Raw genomic sequence first — 17,018 nt, forward strand, 5'->3', positions numbered from 1 at the left:
CGGTATGTGGCAGTGGGTGTTTCCCGGTACTGTTAACTGATCCTCCCTTCCCTGTTTCACTCATGAATGGCACGTGGGAATAATGACTGCAGTAAGCTTATGTATTGGTTCTAATTTCTAGAATTTTCTTGTTGTGGTCATTTCACGGGATGTATGTGGATGGAAGTAATGTGCTGCCTGACTCTTACCAGAAAATGCTCTCTCAAGAGTTCAATAGTAAGCATCTTTGTGATGCATAATGCTTGTGTTATAGCATCTGCCACTGGAGTTTGTTGAGTATCTGTGTAACACATTTGCACCTACTAAACGATCCTGTGACAAAACATGCCACTTTTTGTAAACAAGTGCCTTGTAAGCCATTTACTTTCTTGGTGGTTTACAGTTCTTAAGATTCTTCTTATGAATCTGTCTGGCATCTGCTTTTCCTACTTCATTTTATGTGATCATTCCACGTAAGTTTGCTGTGAATAGTTATTCCCAGATATTTTACAGTAGATGCTGTTTCCAGTAATTTGTCGTCAGCAGTGTAGTTGTACAACAGTGGTGTGTGATGCATTACTGTTTTACATACAGTGTCAGCTGCAAGAGCCTGACCAATTCATCAATCGTCCATGGGTCATTCTGAAAATGGAAGCTGTCTTCTGGTGTTGATACTTTCTTACATACTACCGCATTATGTCTGAACAGTCTTGAAGAGCTTGTGATGCTTTCTATTACATCATTTATATACATTGTAAACAGTAATGGTCGTATCGCACTTCCTTAGGGTACTTTGTAATCTACCTTTATTTCTGACTGTTTTGTTTGATTATGAGTGATGCGTTGAGTTCTATCAATGAGGTGATTCTGAATCCAGTTGCAAATTTGGTCTGACACTTGATAAGTTCTTCTTTTTCCCCCCTCCTCTCTAAACAGCAGTTCGGGACAGTGTCAGATGCCTTCTTGAAGTCATGAAAAACAGGATCAACTTAAGCACTATGGATCTCATGAAGGAATGGAGCGAGCTGCTTTTCACAAGATTTCCATTTTTGGAATCCATGTTGAGTTTTTTTTTATATAGAGGAGATTTTCATTCTCCAAAAGGTCATAAAAATTCTTGAGCATAAAATGCATTCCATATTTCTACAACAGATTGATGTCAATGATATAGGCTTATAATTATGTGCATCCTTCTTGAAAATGGGGAATGAACTGCACTTTTCTCTAGTCGCTAGGTGCTGTTGGTTTCTCCAGTAATCTATAATAACTGCTGCTAGAAGGGCAGCAAGTTCTTTCACTTATATTTTTAGAATTGTATAGGACCTAGATCTGGTTCTGATACCTTTCCACTACTAAGTGAGGGGCAGGAGGTTGTCGTCAAGTACCTGCACAATGGTAGCCCCCTGACCACGCGGGGATCGTACCGTTGGTTCCTGCACTGCACCCCCACAACAAAGTACGACCTCAATGTGTTCCCTTCCCTTGCCACACTGTGGGAGGAAAGCAGAACAAAATGACAAGCAGCAAAATCCTCCCTCCCCCTCCCCCATACCTGGTCTGTACCGGGACTGATGGGGATACCTTTTTGGCCACAAAGCCTTTATCTTTCGTGGGGGAAAAATTGAGGCCAAATATAGGGAAGTTGCAGCCATCTCTAAGATGAAGAGCAGTTCCCTCCACATTAAAACAACATTCACATGACTGTCACTCCCCACAAGTCTTAAAATGCTCCCAGTCATCATCTTTCACTGTCATCTTCTTCTGCAGTCTGACAATGAGCTGCAGGTCAACTCAGAGCAACGGGGTGTGCACTTCATCCGTTGTCCATAGGGGACCAAGGGAGAACAGAGTTCTTACTGGGGCCTGTATCTTGGCTTTTGAGAGAGATATGTTGCCTAAGAAGCTTGAGGTGATGGTCTACTGGTGTGACGTGAAACCCTGTGTTCCTCTTCCTGCAAGATGCTTCAGGTATATGAAGTTCAGACATATGTCTTCCCATTGCACTGCTACCATTGTCTGCAGGAATTGTGCATGTCTGCTGCACATGAACCTGGGTCATGACCTCCCCCCCACCTTCCCCTGGCCCCTTATGCCAACCAGTGGAATTGTAACAAATTCCCATGATCATCATGATTACCGAGGTTATTTTAAGAATTGAACTGACTGAGAGGGTATTGGGTGGAGTTCGTACATATGTACTGGACTCTGTATACAGTGACCTTGTGCCTCTTGATACTCCATTGGAGGCTGTGGCTCTCTGGGCATATCTGGATTTTAGCATCTGTAATTTTTATCTCCCTTCCCATGATGTCGTGTCGCAGGATGTACTGTCTGCATTTTTCTCTCAGCTCCCCTCACCGTTCCTAGTGTTGGGGACTTCAATGCCAACAACCCATTGTGGGGTGGAACAATGGTTAGTGGCCATGGTAAACACATCAAAACTTTACTGGCACAACTTGATCTTTGCCTCTTGAGCTCTGGTACCCCCACACACTTCAGTATCATACACAGGACTTAAACGATTGATTACTCCTTTTGCAGTCCTGATCTTCAGCCATTTACCTAGTGGAGGGCCCATGATGACCTTTGTGGTAGTGACCAATTTCTGATCTTCCTGTCGCTCCCTCAGTGTTGCTTCTCTGGAAGCCCAGCCAGATGGATTCTCCATAAGTGCTCAAAAGCATGGTGAGCAAGCGGCTGTGTTGGCTCCTTGGGTCTAGGGGCCTTTTGGCTGCATCTCAGGGCAGATTTCACAAAGACTGCTCCACTGCTAATAATTTGGTTCACCTGGAGCCCACCATGTGGACAGCCTTTGCACATTGTCAGCATCTCATCACTGTCTTTTTTTACTCAAAGATGCAGAGAGCATTTCAAATATAAGGTTTCATTGAGAAAATTTCAGTTTGTAGTAAAAGGCTACTTTAAAGAGAAAATTTCAGTTTGTAGTAAAAGGCTACTTTAAAGATTATCATGAATAAAACATAAACACCAGGCTTTAAAGTAAAATGGATTAATCCATGTTGTAAAATTGTTGGCACGATAACCCTCATTTCCGTGTACACAGTCGTGTGTTTAATTTAGTGTTTATTTTTGTGATATTCCTGTAAACACAGGTACAAATATTTTCGTAATTGACTAGTAACCTGGAAAATCTGTTATCTGAACGCCACCTGTCCTCAATAGTTTTGGCTAATCTAAGCTCTGCTCTGCGCATAGAGGTTTTCTGCTCCTGGCATTCTTGTTTTTTGGTTGGAGTATTGAAAGAGCAAGGAAGTTAGTAGGAATAGGAGTCATGTAGGAAAACTTCTGCAACGTGGTGGTGGTGGTGGTGGTGGTGGTGGTGGTGGTAGTAGTAGTAGTAGTCTCATAGCTTCTATAATTGCCCCTGTATTTGAAAGAAAAACTAGCTCTAAACTATTTAAGTTTCACATACATTACAGATTTGTAGTGAGTCTTGGATAAGATATTTCAAATTTTACAATTTTTTTTTTTTTTTTTTTACAGCCACCAAACAATGCTGGATTGTTGGCATTTAAATCCAAACAAAAGACCTTCGTTTACGGAACTAAGTGAAAGAATTGGGAATATGCTCGAAGATAGTGTGAAGAAAGTAAGTAATTACATTTAAAATTAGTCAGAATTTATTCACTGTTATTCTGTCTAGGAAGTATAGTGGTTGCTTTTATGGAACTGCATTGATTTCTCATTAATGTGACTTTGAATACCTGTTTCTAAAATCCTTTGCTTTTAAAATAATATATATATATATATATATATATATATATATATATATATATATATATATATATATATATATATATATATATATATATATATATATATATATATATATATATATATATATATATATATATATATATATATATATATATATATATATATATATATATATATCATGTCTTATTTGGTCAATTGTTCTATGTTCTACTGATTAAACATTGTCACTGGATTAGTTTTAAGAAGCATGCAGTAGCTTTTGTATAACAAGAATGGGATCTGCCTTGACACTACTAAGTCACAACAACTTGCAGTTTAATTATAGTAAATAAATCTCATATTACCTTACAGTGAAGTATAATTGGCTTCCCAGGTAACATTGATTTAATTAATCACAATTTTGTGTAAATGTGTGTTCACTTCTGTCATTAATTTCATATTTTACCTCCCCACCATTACCAGTGCTTCATGGCCTTTCAGTCTCGTGATTCATTTTTGCCCTTAGTCGTAGAAGCATGCTTCATAGTTCCATGTTTTTACTTTTTTTGCTCTCTAATGACACTTCTGACTGAAATGAGACATTTTAATGACAAAAAATTAAGAAATTTAGTGTAAGGAACTCTACATTGTTCTGTTTAATTTCAGCACTACATTGATTTGAATGATCCATATATAGACATGAATTCAGAATGGATGCAGAACACACAAAGTGATTATCTGAGTATGATGAGTGCTCCTACATATGGCAATCTAGTATCACCAATTGAAGATAATGATTACATCAACAGGTAACATTTAGAATATGTTCTGTAATAATCATCTGTTAAATGAAATCTACATCTGCATCTACATGATAACTCTGCAATTCACATTTAAGTGCTTGGCAGGGGGTTCATCGAACCACAATCATACTATCTCCCTACTATTCCACTCCCAAACAGCGCGCGGGAAAAACGAACACCTAAACCTTTCTGTTCGAGCTCTGATTTCTCTTATTTTATTTTTATGATCATTCCTACCTATGTAGGTTGTGCTCAACAAAATATTTTCGCATTCGGAAGAGAAAGTTGGTGACTGAAATTTCGTAAAAACGTCTTTGCTGTAATGACTTCCATCCCAACTCACGTATCACATCTGCCACACTCTCTCCCCTATTATGTGATAATACAAAACGAGCTGCCCTTTTTTGCACCCTTTCGATGACCTCCATCAATACCACCTGGTAAGGATCCCACACCGCGCAGCAATATTCTAACAGAGGAAGAACAAGTGTAGTGTAAGCTGTCTATTTAGTGGACTTGTTGCATCTAAGTGTCCTGCCAATGAAACGCAACCTTTGGCTCGCCTTCCCCACAATATTATCTATGTGGTCTTTCCAACTGAAGTTGTTCGTAATTTTAACACCCAGGTATTTAGTTGAATTGACAGCCTTGAGAATTGTACTATTTATCGAGTAATCGAATTCTGACAGATTGCTTCTGGAACTCATGTGGATCACCTCACACTTTTTGTTATTTAGCGTCAACTGCCACCTGCCACACCATACAGCAATCTTTTCTAAATCGCTTTGCAATGATACTGGTCTTCGGATGACCTTACTAGACAGTAAATTACAGCATCATCTGTGAACAACCTAAGAAAACTGCTCAGATTGTCACCCAGGTCATTTATATAGATAAGGAACAGCAGAGGTCCCAGGACGCTTCCCTGGGGAACACCTGATATCACTTCAGTTTTACTCGATGATTTGCCGTCTATTACTACAAACTGCGACCTTCCTGACAGGAAATTATGAATCCAGTCGCACAACTGAGACGATACCCCATAGGCCCGCAGCTTGATTAGAAGTCACTTGTGAGGAATGGTGTCAAAAGCTTTCTGGAAATCTAGAAATATGGAATCAACTTAAGATCCCCTGTCGATAGCAACCATTACTTTGTGCGAATAAAGAGCTAGCTGCGTTGCACAAGAATGTTTTCTGAAACCATGCTGATTACGTATCAATAGATCGTTCCCTTCGAGGTGATTCATAATGTTTGAATACAGTATATGCTCCAAAACCCTACTGCAAACAGATGTCAGTGATGTAGGTCTGTAGTTCGATGGATTACTCCTACTACCCTTCTTAAACACTGGTGCGACCTGCGCAATTTTCCAATCTGTAGGTACAAATCTATTGGTGAGTGAGCGGTTCTTGAGCTTACAGCTGTATCAGGCAGTTAAGTTTCGCTACCAAATTTAGAGAAAATTTATTTACTTCTTACCACAACAAGACCATTTACTGAAACAAAATCATGGATAGTTTGTCAGTATTGATACTTACCTGTTTGTGGAGGTTTAAAATGGTTTCAGAATTCATCACAGGTACAGTATAGGTGTTCTTGTTATCCTGTTTCCAGGTGTAGGTAAACCCACTGATCTTCTGAGTAAGTGTCTCCGGGACAGTAGAGAATTGTCACGTACGTTGGAACCTGTGTGCTTCGAAATAGTTTCCTACTGACTAAGATTTTCAAGAAAGTGGACTAGCATTATAACATGTACAGTCACAAATATTACCCTGTCATTGAGATATGTTTGAGGAAGAGACTTCACTTTAGATTTAAAGTAATTTTGTGTTATAAAATCCATTTAATATGCATTGTGGAAAATAATACCTATTATATAATTCTAGTATGCTTAAAGTCCAGTTGAATGGATTAATAGAAATTATATACACCAGTTTCAAAGTTTGGGATTGACCCAAGGACATGAATGTGCTTGTATATTAATACCGTCAAAGTTTCTACAGAATTTCAAAAATTTTTTCCAGTATGGCTTACTCCAGAAAATGTGTTCAGATTCCCCCCGCTGTTGGCAGATTCTCTGAATCATAAATTTATCATATTGAAAAAATAAGCTAGTAAACATGTTCGACGTTCCTCCAGGTGAATCACTTCTGTGTTCTTGTACATTGACTCTGAGGAAACACAAATGACATAAACAACCACCAAACTGTTCATAAGACTGGTACTGAATTGAGAATACATGTGCAGGGATATTGTAAAAATGTGTTGTGTAGAATTTACGTAAAATGAGTTAGTTCATTGTGCTTTCAATAGAAAGAAAATCATTATTTTTGATGATGGCATGTGTGAGATGACTTCAAAAAATAACTTCAAGAAATGATAATCACTTTAACAAAGGTAGCAAGAATTTAGAGTAGAGGTCTGTTGTGTTTTCTGATGAAAGCTGGTTCTGCCTTGGTACCAGTAATTGATGTGTTTTCGTTAGGAGGAGCCCAGATGAGGGCCTGCAACCAACCTGTCCACATCTTAGACTCACTGGACTTACAGCTGGAATTGTGGTCTGTGGTGTGATTTCATATGACAGCAGGGGCACTCTCGTGGTTGTTCCATGTGCCCTGACTGCAAAATTCTATGTCAATCTCATGATTTGGCCAGTCATGTTGTCCTTCATGAACAGCATTCCAGGGGGTGTTTTCCAACAGAATAATGCTCTCCTACATACTGCTATTGTAACCAAACATGCTCTGAGTGTCGACCTGTTACCTCGGCCTGCTGGATCACCAGATATGTCTTGTCGAGCACATATGTGACATCATCTGATAACAGCATCATCCACAAACAGCTTTAACGGTCCCTGTATTGACTGACCCAAGTGCAACAGGCATGGATTTCCATACCATAAATTAAAATTAGGCACCTGTACAACACAGTGTGTGCACATTGTCGTACTTGCATTCAACAGTCTAGTGGTTGCACTAGTTATTAATATACCAGCATTTCGCATTTGCAGTGGCTTTTCTTGCAGTTACACTAAGTGTGATCTTGCAATTTAATCACTTAAATATGTTACCTAGACAAAATGTTCCATAATTTCATTACTCTACATTAATTACTTTTTGGCATTGGGATTTTTTTCCATCAGTGTATGTAACTATTGTTCAGTATTTCAAAGTAACTTCACTGATCACATGCTTTTATTGTTTTTCTTTCCATGCAGTCCTCTACCCGGTTCTGGTGCAGAAGCCACAGATGGTCCAGCCAGCTCAGGGTACATGTGCATGGGAAGTCCGTCAACTTCAGAAGGTGGTGTATTCAGCCCACACAGCAGCCGTTCTGAAGGAAATGTTTTCACTTTTGATGGTTCGCCTCAAGCAAAGTCTCGTGTTAAAGAAGCAGAACTTATTCGTGGTCCAGAGTTGCGACCCATGCTTAAGAGCATGAGTGACTCTGAATCAGAACAACCTACTGCTGACAGTGTAGATACTGGTGCACGAAATGGACATAGGACGTATGTTAATGGAAATACTATAACTCCAAGTTTTTCAAATCCTGCTTACCATAACATTGGCCACTTTAATCCTTCGCCTGACAATTATGTGAATATGCCTCAACAGAAAAGTCTGTTAAAAGGGAAAGAGAAGGCTCTGCTAGAGACTTTTGATCACATGTCTGTATCTGGTCAAGATCCAAAAGGAAGTTTTGAAAATGATTTTCTCTCTTCTCAAGATGGTAGTGTGAAACATGAAGGTTATGTGAATTTTCCAAACAACAACGCTGCTTCGTTTGCCTTCTAAAGAGGTGAAGCTTGGTAATGTTATGGAATTATTGTGAAGATTTGCACAGTTGATAACAGCTTATGCAAAATGTGTCTAGTCTCAATAAAGGTACAAATCTTAAAATTGCCAAACATGAAGCACAAATAGACTGTGAAACACCCTTTCACATTAGAATTCTCCAGAGAGAGAAAACAGAAGCCATGTTAAAGTTTCAAGATTTTTTTAAAAATGCTTTTATGCATATTTTCATTTCATGTCATCAATTTTTTACTTCATTTTCATTTTATGTCATCAGTTTTTTACTTCATTTTAATTTTTAAGATTGACTGTACAGTGTGTATATAGTTTTAAGTATTTTATTGACAGAAAGCCGTTGAACAAAATGTAAGTAATTATTTTTAATAACAATGGTCTTTTGCCAAAATTGTGTTAAATTTATTTTCATTTTTAATAAAGGAACCACAATCACTCATTCACATTTCATTTAATATAATGACTTCGGATTGTTGCTTAATCCTATAGCAGATGTATGTGGTTGCTAGAAGAAACAAAGGAAAATCTTGGGTTCAAAATAATCATTCAGATTTGAAAAAAAGGAAATGAATCTCATCAGCATACAATTTGCAACCATTGGATTGTGAAATGATACGAGTGATTCCAAACCTATCTCCAACATACTATGCAAATATTACACGAGGTACTGTTTTTGACCAGGTCATAGGCATTAAGCCTGATGACCTTGCAAAATTGGTTGACACTGTGCTACAGCGTCTTCATTGCCACCACATTAAGTTTAGTTATTTGTATATCCTATCAATCATATTCACAGTATCATGCTAAATTGTGGACACTGTAAATTGCTTCCAAAATAATCACTCTCTCTTTTTTTGTGAAAATATGTCTGTATGCTGATCATTTACATGACAGATGTTATGTTTAGTGACTGGATCTTTTCTGAAAGTAGTCAGTGGAGTGAAAAGTTGTCCAGAAAATTCAGTGTCAAATGTTTTTCTAAACTGTTGTTGATGTATCAGGTTCATTGAAATGAAACCTGGTCAGTGCGTCAACCTTTGCCTTACACGTTAGGTGGCATCACATAACTGCGGGTATAGTGGCACCATCTATTGGTAGAGAGACTGATCCGTGTGCTTCATTTGATGTTGCGTAGCGCCAGTGTGGTTTCATGCCGAAGAGGTGGTCACACTAGTTATCGCCCACCACTGAACTTGCACCTGAGTAAGTAGGAACAATGAAGAGTAGGAGTTGGAGGCTGTGAAATGTATAGGCAGATGAAGGCTGTGTATAGTGAGTACAGTCTGAGTCATTAAAGTGTTGTGGAATGGCGCAATCAATTCCTTGAGGGGCACGAGTCACTGGAAGACGATGCTCGTTCTGGACAGACTCATCATGTGTCACACTGGAAATGGTTGCAGAATTTAATGCTTTAATCTTAGAAAATCAAAGAACTACCGCGGACGAGATCCATTGGTTACTGGGTATTAGCACGGGCACTGCCCACCTCATAAAGTATCAACACTTGAACTTTCGAAAAATCTATGCACAGTGGGTTCCCCACCAACTGACTGCCGAACTGCACAATACTGGAATGGTGCTGTCTTTGAGTCATCTGCAATGTTATCATGAGAAGGAATATGGAGGGAGGGAATTTTGTTATATTGCATTTTTATTGAGCTGTATATTCTCAGTACTTTAGCCCTATTGTCTGTGTGCATAAATCACTTGTCCCAACACTTTTGTTACTGCTGAAACCAGTTGTGTAACTCTTGAGGCAGGATACTGTAAATTTTGCATATGCCATCTCGTGTGCAAATCTTCGGTTTGAACCATGCTCCATGTCTCTTTTGCTTCCTCAGAAATTTGGTCAATGGTCCATGGACGTTTGACAGTGGCAATGTTTTCGTTATTTCTTCCTGTCGAAGGACAACCGGGACGTGGCATGTCGTCAGTTGGCACATAGCCAGATTTCAAATGAGGAAAACACTCCCCAAAGCATCATCATTAAAAGCCTTGCCAAGGCACCCCAGTAGTCTCGGCTGCAGTTTTCCCTAACAGAAAACAAAATTTCACACAGACTGTTTTCTCCTTGTTGTCAGCCTTGTCATTAATCGGTGAAGGGTTGAAATAGGAACACAGACAACAGAATACCCCAAACTAGCACCACCTAGTGGCACAACACATAACTACTAAGCATGTGCGTGCAGCAGTTTGTATCCTGTTATTTATGAATGCTGTTGTTTTCAAATCGTGCCTGTTTCTTTTTAATATGTTGGTGTGCCTAATGCTCCACCTGTTAATTAACTTCATGGGAGGATAACTGTATGATGAAACTGTTGTTAGTATCCTTAGTTTTTGAAAGTTGCCCTTTTGAAGTTAGAGGGTGTAGCTAAATATTAGCCCTACAGCAATCATGGGTAGTATAATATGTTAAAAGTGATGATTCTTAATGTTCATAAAGTGCCAAAAAGTCCCCATGCTGTGCCACATAAAGCCATAGAGGTAGCTGATAACCAGCATGGGATCATGCTGTAGTATGAGGTAGTGCAGAGAATCGATAAGTTCAACTGATATATCATGAGTATTAAACTGATACAACACAGATTTCAAGAAGGCTTGCAGATAAATCTCAAACTATTTAATGCCCAATATTGAGCTAAGTTCATTTTTGTGTGCAGGGAGTGAGTATCTAACCACGGAAGAATTATTTAAATCAGGGCTTGCAAAGTGTGGCCAAAGAGACATTCACCTCCAGTGAGTGCTTCCCCTGCAACTTGATCCATGCAGTGCGGTCACGACCCCATCATAGCCATCCCGGCTAATCGCAGGAACGACTGTCAGCCTTGTGAGTTGGGGGATCTACCTATTCCCTATGCATTAAAACCTCACACGACATAGATACTAAAAGTTTCACTTTTATTTATTCGCCTCACATTCTCGTATGTACATTAATGAGATATTTAAATTTTTGGCTTATATTGATTTAACTTGATCTTGAACAGTTTTGTGATACTGACTTCAGTTTCCTCTGTGGCAAAACAAAGCTGATTTTCAGACTCATTGGTCACTGCATTATGCCAAGCAGATTTAGTACTTCATTGAAGAATTCACAAATGTATTTTCGTCCAAAAAAATTATTTTAAGAGTGAAGCCTGAGATATTTGGGTGACATTATTTCAAAAACTGCTCCATCTCTTTGTCTTGAAAAGTGATAAGATGAATTGATCACTTCGTAAACTGCAGACTACTTCTTAACGATTACTTGTAACACTTTCAATACTAATTTTCATTGTATTGATAAGGAAAGTGAGATTTAAAATCTTGAAAATGATTCCAAAACTCTTTAGATACTTAATCAATGATGGAGGTAAATCCTGAAAATTTTACTTCCACCTATTCTTGTTTCAGTTCACAGCAACTTCGGAAATGACACTGTTGTTCCTTGTTTGGTTTGCAATAAAAACAAAGCAAGTTGCACTTGCGTCCATTAATGTGTGTAAACATATCACAAACAGTCCGTTCATTTTCATGCAAACACAAATTCAAATTATTTAAATGATCATTAAAATCTGTTTTAAATGTCAGTTTTGATAAAAGAAGTGAATCCTTCAGCTTATTTTCAAATTCTCCAGTATCTGATTTTACTTCTCCATTCAAAACCATGAAAAATTCTTTCTGGAGCGCAAAAATATGAGCGAAGCATTTTCCAGCATGCTACCAACAAATTTCAGAATGAAATCTCCATATTCCGCACCATTGTCTTTCAAAAATAATTTTCATCACATATTTCATTGCGGACGGCATTATGACAGTTTCCCCACATAGTGCTTCCAGATTTATAATGCAATGAGAAGTTAAACAATTTATTCAGTTTCTTTCTTAACTGACAATGATGCCATTTTAACTAGTGACCGTAGCTGGTGCACAATCAGTGCAAACTATAGGGCTCTATTTAAACCAGAAATTTTGTCAACAAACTTTTTAACTCTGTTAAAAATATCCAAACCTGTTTTTCTGAGTAACAGAACTAAAGCAAATAACTCTTCACTTGCAGAAAAGTCATACATTATCAGAAAAAAAATAGCAATTGACTAAGACCTATTTCATCAGTACTCTCAACCCCACACAAAGAATAATAGCAGCAGCTTGCAACTAAATTGTTTAGTTTCTTCATTATGCTATGACTTACATCAATTACTATTTACTGTGTTAGGTGACAAAGCACTGTTTTAAAGTGCTCAGCAGCATCATCTAAACCAAATGCTTTCGTGACATCTTTTCCACATTCTTCCACGAGTATGCTGTCACATTTTTTGGAGCTATTGCTAGTTTTAAGCATACCACATATGATGCCATTAAACTTTTTAAGACTTGATTGTTCAGGCAACTCATCTCTCTTTTTTTAACTTGCCCATGAAGCAAATTGTTTGTCATGAGAATAATGTCTGTATGTTGATTCAAGGAATGGAGAGAAATGTTGAGCAAGATTACTACCTTTCTTCTGACTTAAGCATTTTTTACATATTAAACATTGACGCTTTTCATCACAATTGTGTGCAAAGAAGTTTTTAGTCTCCCACTCCTCTGTGAAAACTCGGTTTTCAGTATTCATTTGTTTTGACATTATTGAGAACAGTGGTAGAAAAATAGTCACAATAATAAGCACAATCAAATTCAGAATAATAGCCACTGTTATAACAAATGACAGCCTACATGATAGCAAAATATTAATGAGAATTAATTTGAACAAAACGCAGCTATCAACCAGACTAATGAGACACCGATGCCTCTTCGCAATTGGACAGGAAGTGAAAGTGCAAGAGCCTGTGCTTTATCGAAGAAAGCTAAAAGAGTTTGACCCACTCGACTGCTGATAAACAAGTGAACTACAGGCTGTGACGAGGCTGTGATGTCACTGCAAGTGTAGAGTTGGAAGGGGAAGCAATGAGTGGAGGGGAAAGACTTGCAAGCCACGCTTTGCCAGCACTGATTTAGATGTTATTCATTATGAATCCATCAAACTAGAGCAATGGATTCATATTGCCATCCTGCAATACACAGACATAGTTTAGCTGTTGCACTGTAATCAATGGGACATGGCACACTAATTAAAACACTTGAATATTACAACACACCAACACTTTACTGGCATACTGGATTTAAATGCAACATTAACAACAGTGGCACAATGTGTGTCATGTTGCTGATTTAGTATCATTGACAGTTGTGTTAAGTGTTTGGAATAAGTTGCCCAATTCCTACTTTTTGAATTTTTGTATGGACTCCACAGACAAATAAGATGGCATCCCTGTAATTTTATACAGAATCTCGTTCTGTTATTTAGTTGCTGGTTTATGTTTTCTCAGATACCATGAATAGATCTGAAATTAATAGATCACTGTTCCTGCAATACGTGGCCATATACCTGGTTTCCTCGTGCTGAAAAGGTCTCACACATATGGGGACTTAAGTTTCCTTTCATCACATTGGTACTGAATCTTTTATAAGGTAACAGAGGTTGCTTCAGTTAAATCAGCAGGGCATGTAGTACCTTCGTAATAGAAAATTCATAAGATAAGGAAAATTAATGTAATAATAGTTTCAGATACTGAAAGAAAAAAATTATTTCTGTCATAATTAAGGAAAAATAGAATTTTGTTGTTGTTGTGGTCTTCAGTCCTGAGACTGGTTTGATGCAGCTTTCCATGCTACCCTATCCTGTGCAAGCTTCATCATCTCCCAGTACTTACTGCAACCCACCTTCTTCTGAATCTGCTTAGTGTATTCATCTCTTGGTCTCCCTCTACGATTTTTACCCTCCACGCTGCCCTCCAATGCTAACTTTGTGATCCCTTGATGCCTCAGAACATGTCCTACCAACCGATCCCTTCTTCTAGTCAAGTTGTACCACAAACTCCTCTTCTCCCCAATCCTATTCAGTACCTCTTCATTAGTTATGTGATCTACCCATTTAATCTTCAGCATTCTTCTGTAGCACCACATTTCGAAAGCTTCTATTCTCTTCTTGTCCAAACCATTTATCGTCCATCTTTCACTTCCATACATGGCTACACTCCATACAAATACTTTCAGAAACGACTTCCTGACACTTAAATCTATACTCTATGTTAACAAATTTCTCTTCTTCAGGAACGCTTTCATTGCCATTGCCAGTCTACATTTTATGTCCTCTCTACTTCGAACAACATCAGTTATTTTGCTCCCCAAATAGCAAAACTCCTTTACTACTTTAAGTGTCTCATTTCCTAATCTAATTCCCTCAGCATCACCCGACTTTATTCAACCACATTCCATTATCCTTGTTTTGCTTTTGTTGATGTTCATCTTATATCCTCCTTTCAAGACACTGTCCATTCCGTTCAACTGCTCTTCCAAGTCCTTTGCTGTCTCTGACAGAATTACAATGTCATCAGCAACCCTACAAAGTTTTGCCTGCTTCATTTACTGCATTTTTATATTTTCTCCTTTCATCAATTAAATTCAATATTTCTTCTGTTACCCAAGGAGTTCTACTAGCCCTCGTCTTTTTACCTACTTGATCCTCTGCTGCGTTCACTACTTCATCCCTCAGAGCGACCCATTCTTTTTCTACTGTACTTCTTTCCCCCATTCCTGTCAATTGTTCCCTTATGCTCTCCCTGAAACTCTGTACAACCTCTGGTTTTGTCAGTTTATCCAGGTCCCATCTCCATAAATTCCCACCTTTTTGCAGTTTCTTCAGTTTTAATCTACAGCTCATAACCAACAGATTGTGGTCAGCGTCCACATCTGCCCCTGGAAATGTCTTACAATTTAAAACCTGGTTCCTAAATCTCTGTCTTACCATTGTATGATCTATCTGAAACCTGTCAGTATCTCCAGGCTTCTTCCATGTATACAACCTTCTTTCATGATTCTTGAACCAAGTGTTAGCTATGATTAAGTTGTGCTCTGTGCACAATTCTACCAGGTGGCTTCCTCTTTCATTTCTTACCCCCAATCCATATTCACCTACTATGTTTCCTTCTCTCCCTTTTCCTACTGACGAATTCCAGTCACCCATGACTATTAAATTTTCGTCTCCCTTCACTACCTGAATAATTTCTTTTATCTCATCATACATTTCTTCAATTTCATCATCATCTGCAGAGCTAATTGGCATATAAACTTGTACTACTGTAGGAGGCGTGGGCTTCGTGTCTGTCTTGGCCACAATAATGCGTTCACTATGCTGTTTGTAGTAGCTTACCCACACTCCTTTTTTTATTTTTTTTATTTAACCTACTCCTGCATTACCCCTATTTGATTGTGTGTTTATAACCCTGTTTTCACCTGACCGAAAGTCTTGTTTCTCCTGCCACCGAACTTCACTAATTCCCACTATATCTAACTTTAACCTACCCATTTCCCTTTTTAAATTTTCTAATCTACCTGCCCAGTTAAGGGACCTGACATTCCACGCTCCAATCCGTAGAATGCCAATTTTCTTTTTCCTGATAGAATTTACAATTTCATTTTTCATGGAAAATATATCCTATACTGAAATTTTAAAGGCTCACTTTCCTGTTTAATATCTTACAGCTGAATCAAGGGTCTTGGACTGACTGACGAAGTTGTGACCATTCGCTCCTCCTACCTCCATTTACCCACTTACTTGGTTTGTGTTTGCTTCTTCCATGCCAATCAGTTTTGTTTGGCAATCAGGAGTTCAGACACTACGTAGACGACTCAAGAACTAGTAGACTAGCAAAAGTACATCGGAAGAGATACCGAAGGAATGCCGTGAACTGCTCTTTGGACCTAAAGTAAAAACAAACCCTCTAAGTTTACATATGACTATTTATTTTGGTCCTTCATAAAGATCCTAATTCAGATATCATCTGCACAGACAGATCTAGTGATCATCAACTACATCTTAATTTATGCTTTTTTGTATGTTGATTTTAATTACTTTATTGTCTGTATAGTTGACTTTAGGTCATTTTCAAACTTATAGTGCCATTAAGAAAATGAAGATACTCCCATTAAAATTTACTAATCCTTCCGTTTTTTAAATAATAGATTTGAAGACTTCCTCTAGGGCTACTGAGAATATTGTTGGTGATCTGAAATCTCCTTCTGTCATTGTGTTATTATTATTATTATTATTATTATTATTATTGTATGTTTCTCTTCCATATCTTTAACTGCACAAATATCTAAAAAATCATGAAATGCTTGTGCGATATTCAGTCCATTATTAATTGCTGGGCCACTTTAACCTTGCTGTATAATGAAATTAGGAGCTTCATGAAGCAAAATTTTGTTGCATGACAACATTGTCTGTATGGTTTATAATAATTCTTAGTATGTTTCTGACATTCATTTTTTGCGGCATAATACTCACTATGAAATACTTACAAGGGAACCTCCCCATCACACCCCCCCTCAGATTTAGTTATAAGTTGGCACAGTGGATAGATCTTGAAAAACTGAACACAGATCAATCGAGAAAACAGGGAGAATTTGTGTGGAACTATGAAAAAAATAAGCAAAATATGCAAACTGAGTAGTTCATGCGCAAGATAGGCAACATCAAGGATAGCGTCAGCTTAGGAGCGCCGTGGTCCCATGGTTAGCATGAGCAGCTGCGGAACGAGAGGTCCTTGGTTCAAGTCTTCCCTCGAGTGAAAAGTTTAATTTATTTTCGCAAATTTATGATCTGTTAGTTCGTTCATTGACGTCT

At 38.1% G+C, this 17,018-nt stretch overlaps 1 protein-coding gene across 2 annotated transcripts in view; it reads left to right on the plus strand.

Annotated features, from left to right (window-relative positions):
* The window catches only part of LOC124805178 (vascular endothelial growth factor receptor kdr-like), a 511,639-nt gene extending 502,972 nt beyond the window's left edge, over positions 1–8,667 (plus strand). The window contains exons 24-26 of one of the 2 annotated variants that reach the window (XM_047265665.1): positions 3,484–3,589; positions 4,363–4,505; positions 7,720–8,631. In XM_047265665.1, coding sequence (XP_047121621.1) covers positions 3,484–3,589; positions 4,363–4,505; positions 7,720–8,296 — 826 coding nt within the window. In that variant the 3' untranslated portion in view covers positions 8,297–8,631. Of the gene's footprint in view, positions 1–3,483; positions 3,590–4,362; positions 4,506–7,719 lie in introns of both variants that reach the window. The other variant, XM_047265666.1, reaches the window with a different exon arrangement.
* The last annotated feature ends 8,351 nt before the right edge of the window (positions 8,668–17,018 follow it).

This window comes from Schistocerca piceifrons, chromosome 7 (assembly GCF_021461385.2).
Source record: "Schistocerca piceifrons isolate TAMUIC-IGC-003096 chromosome 7, iqSchPice1.1, whole genome shotgun sequence".
In the NCBI taxonomy this organism is placed as follows: Eukaryota; Metazoa; Arthropoda; class Insecta; order Orthoptera; family Acrididae; genus Schistocerca; species Schistocerca piceifrons.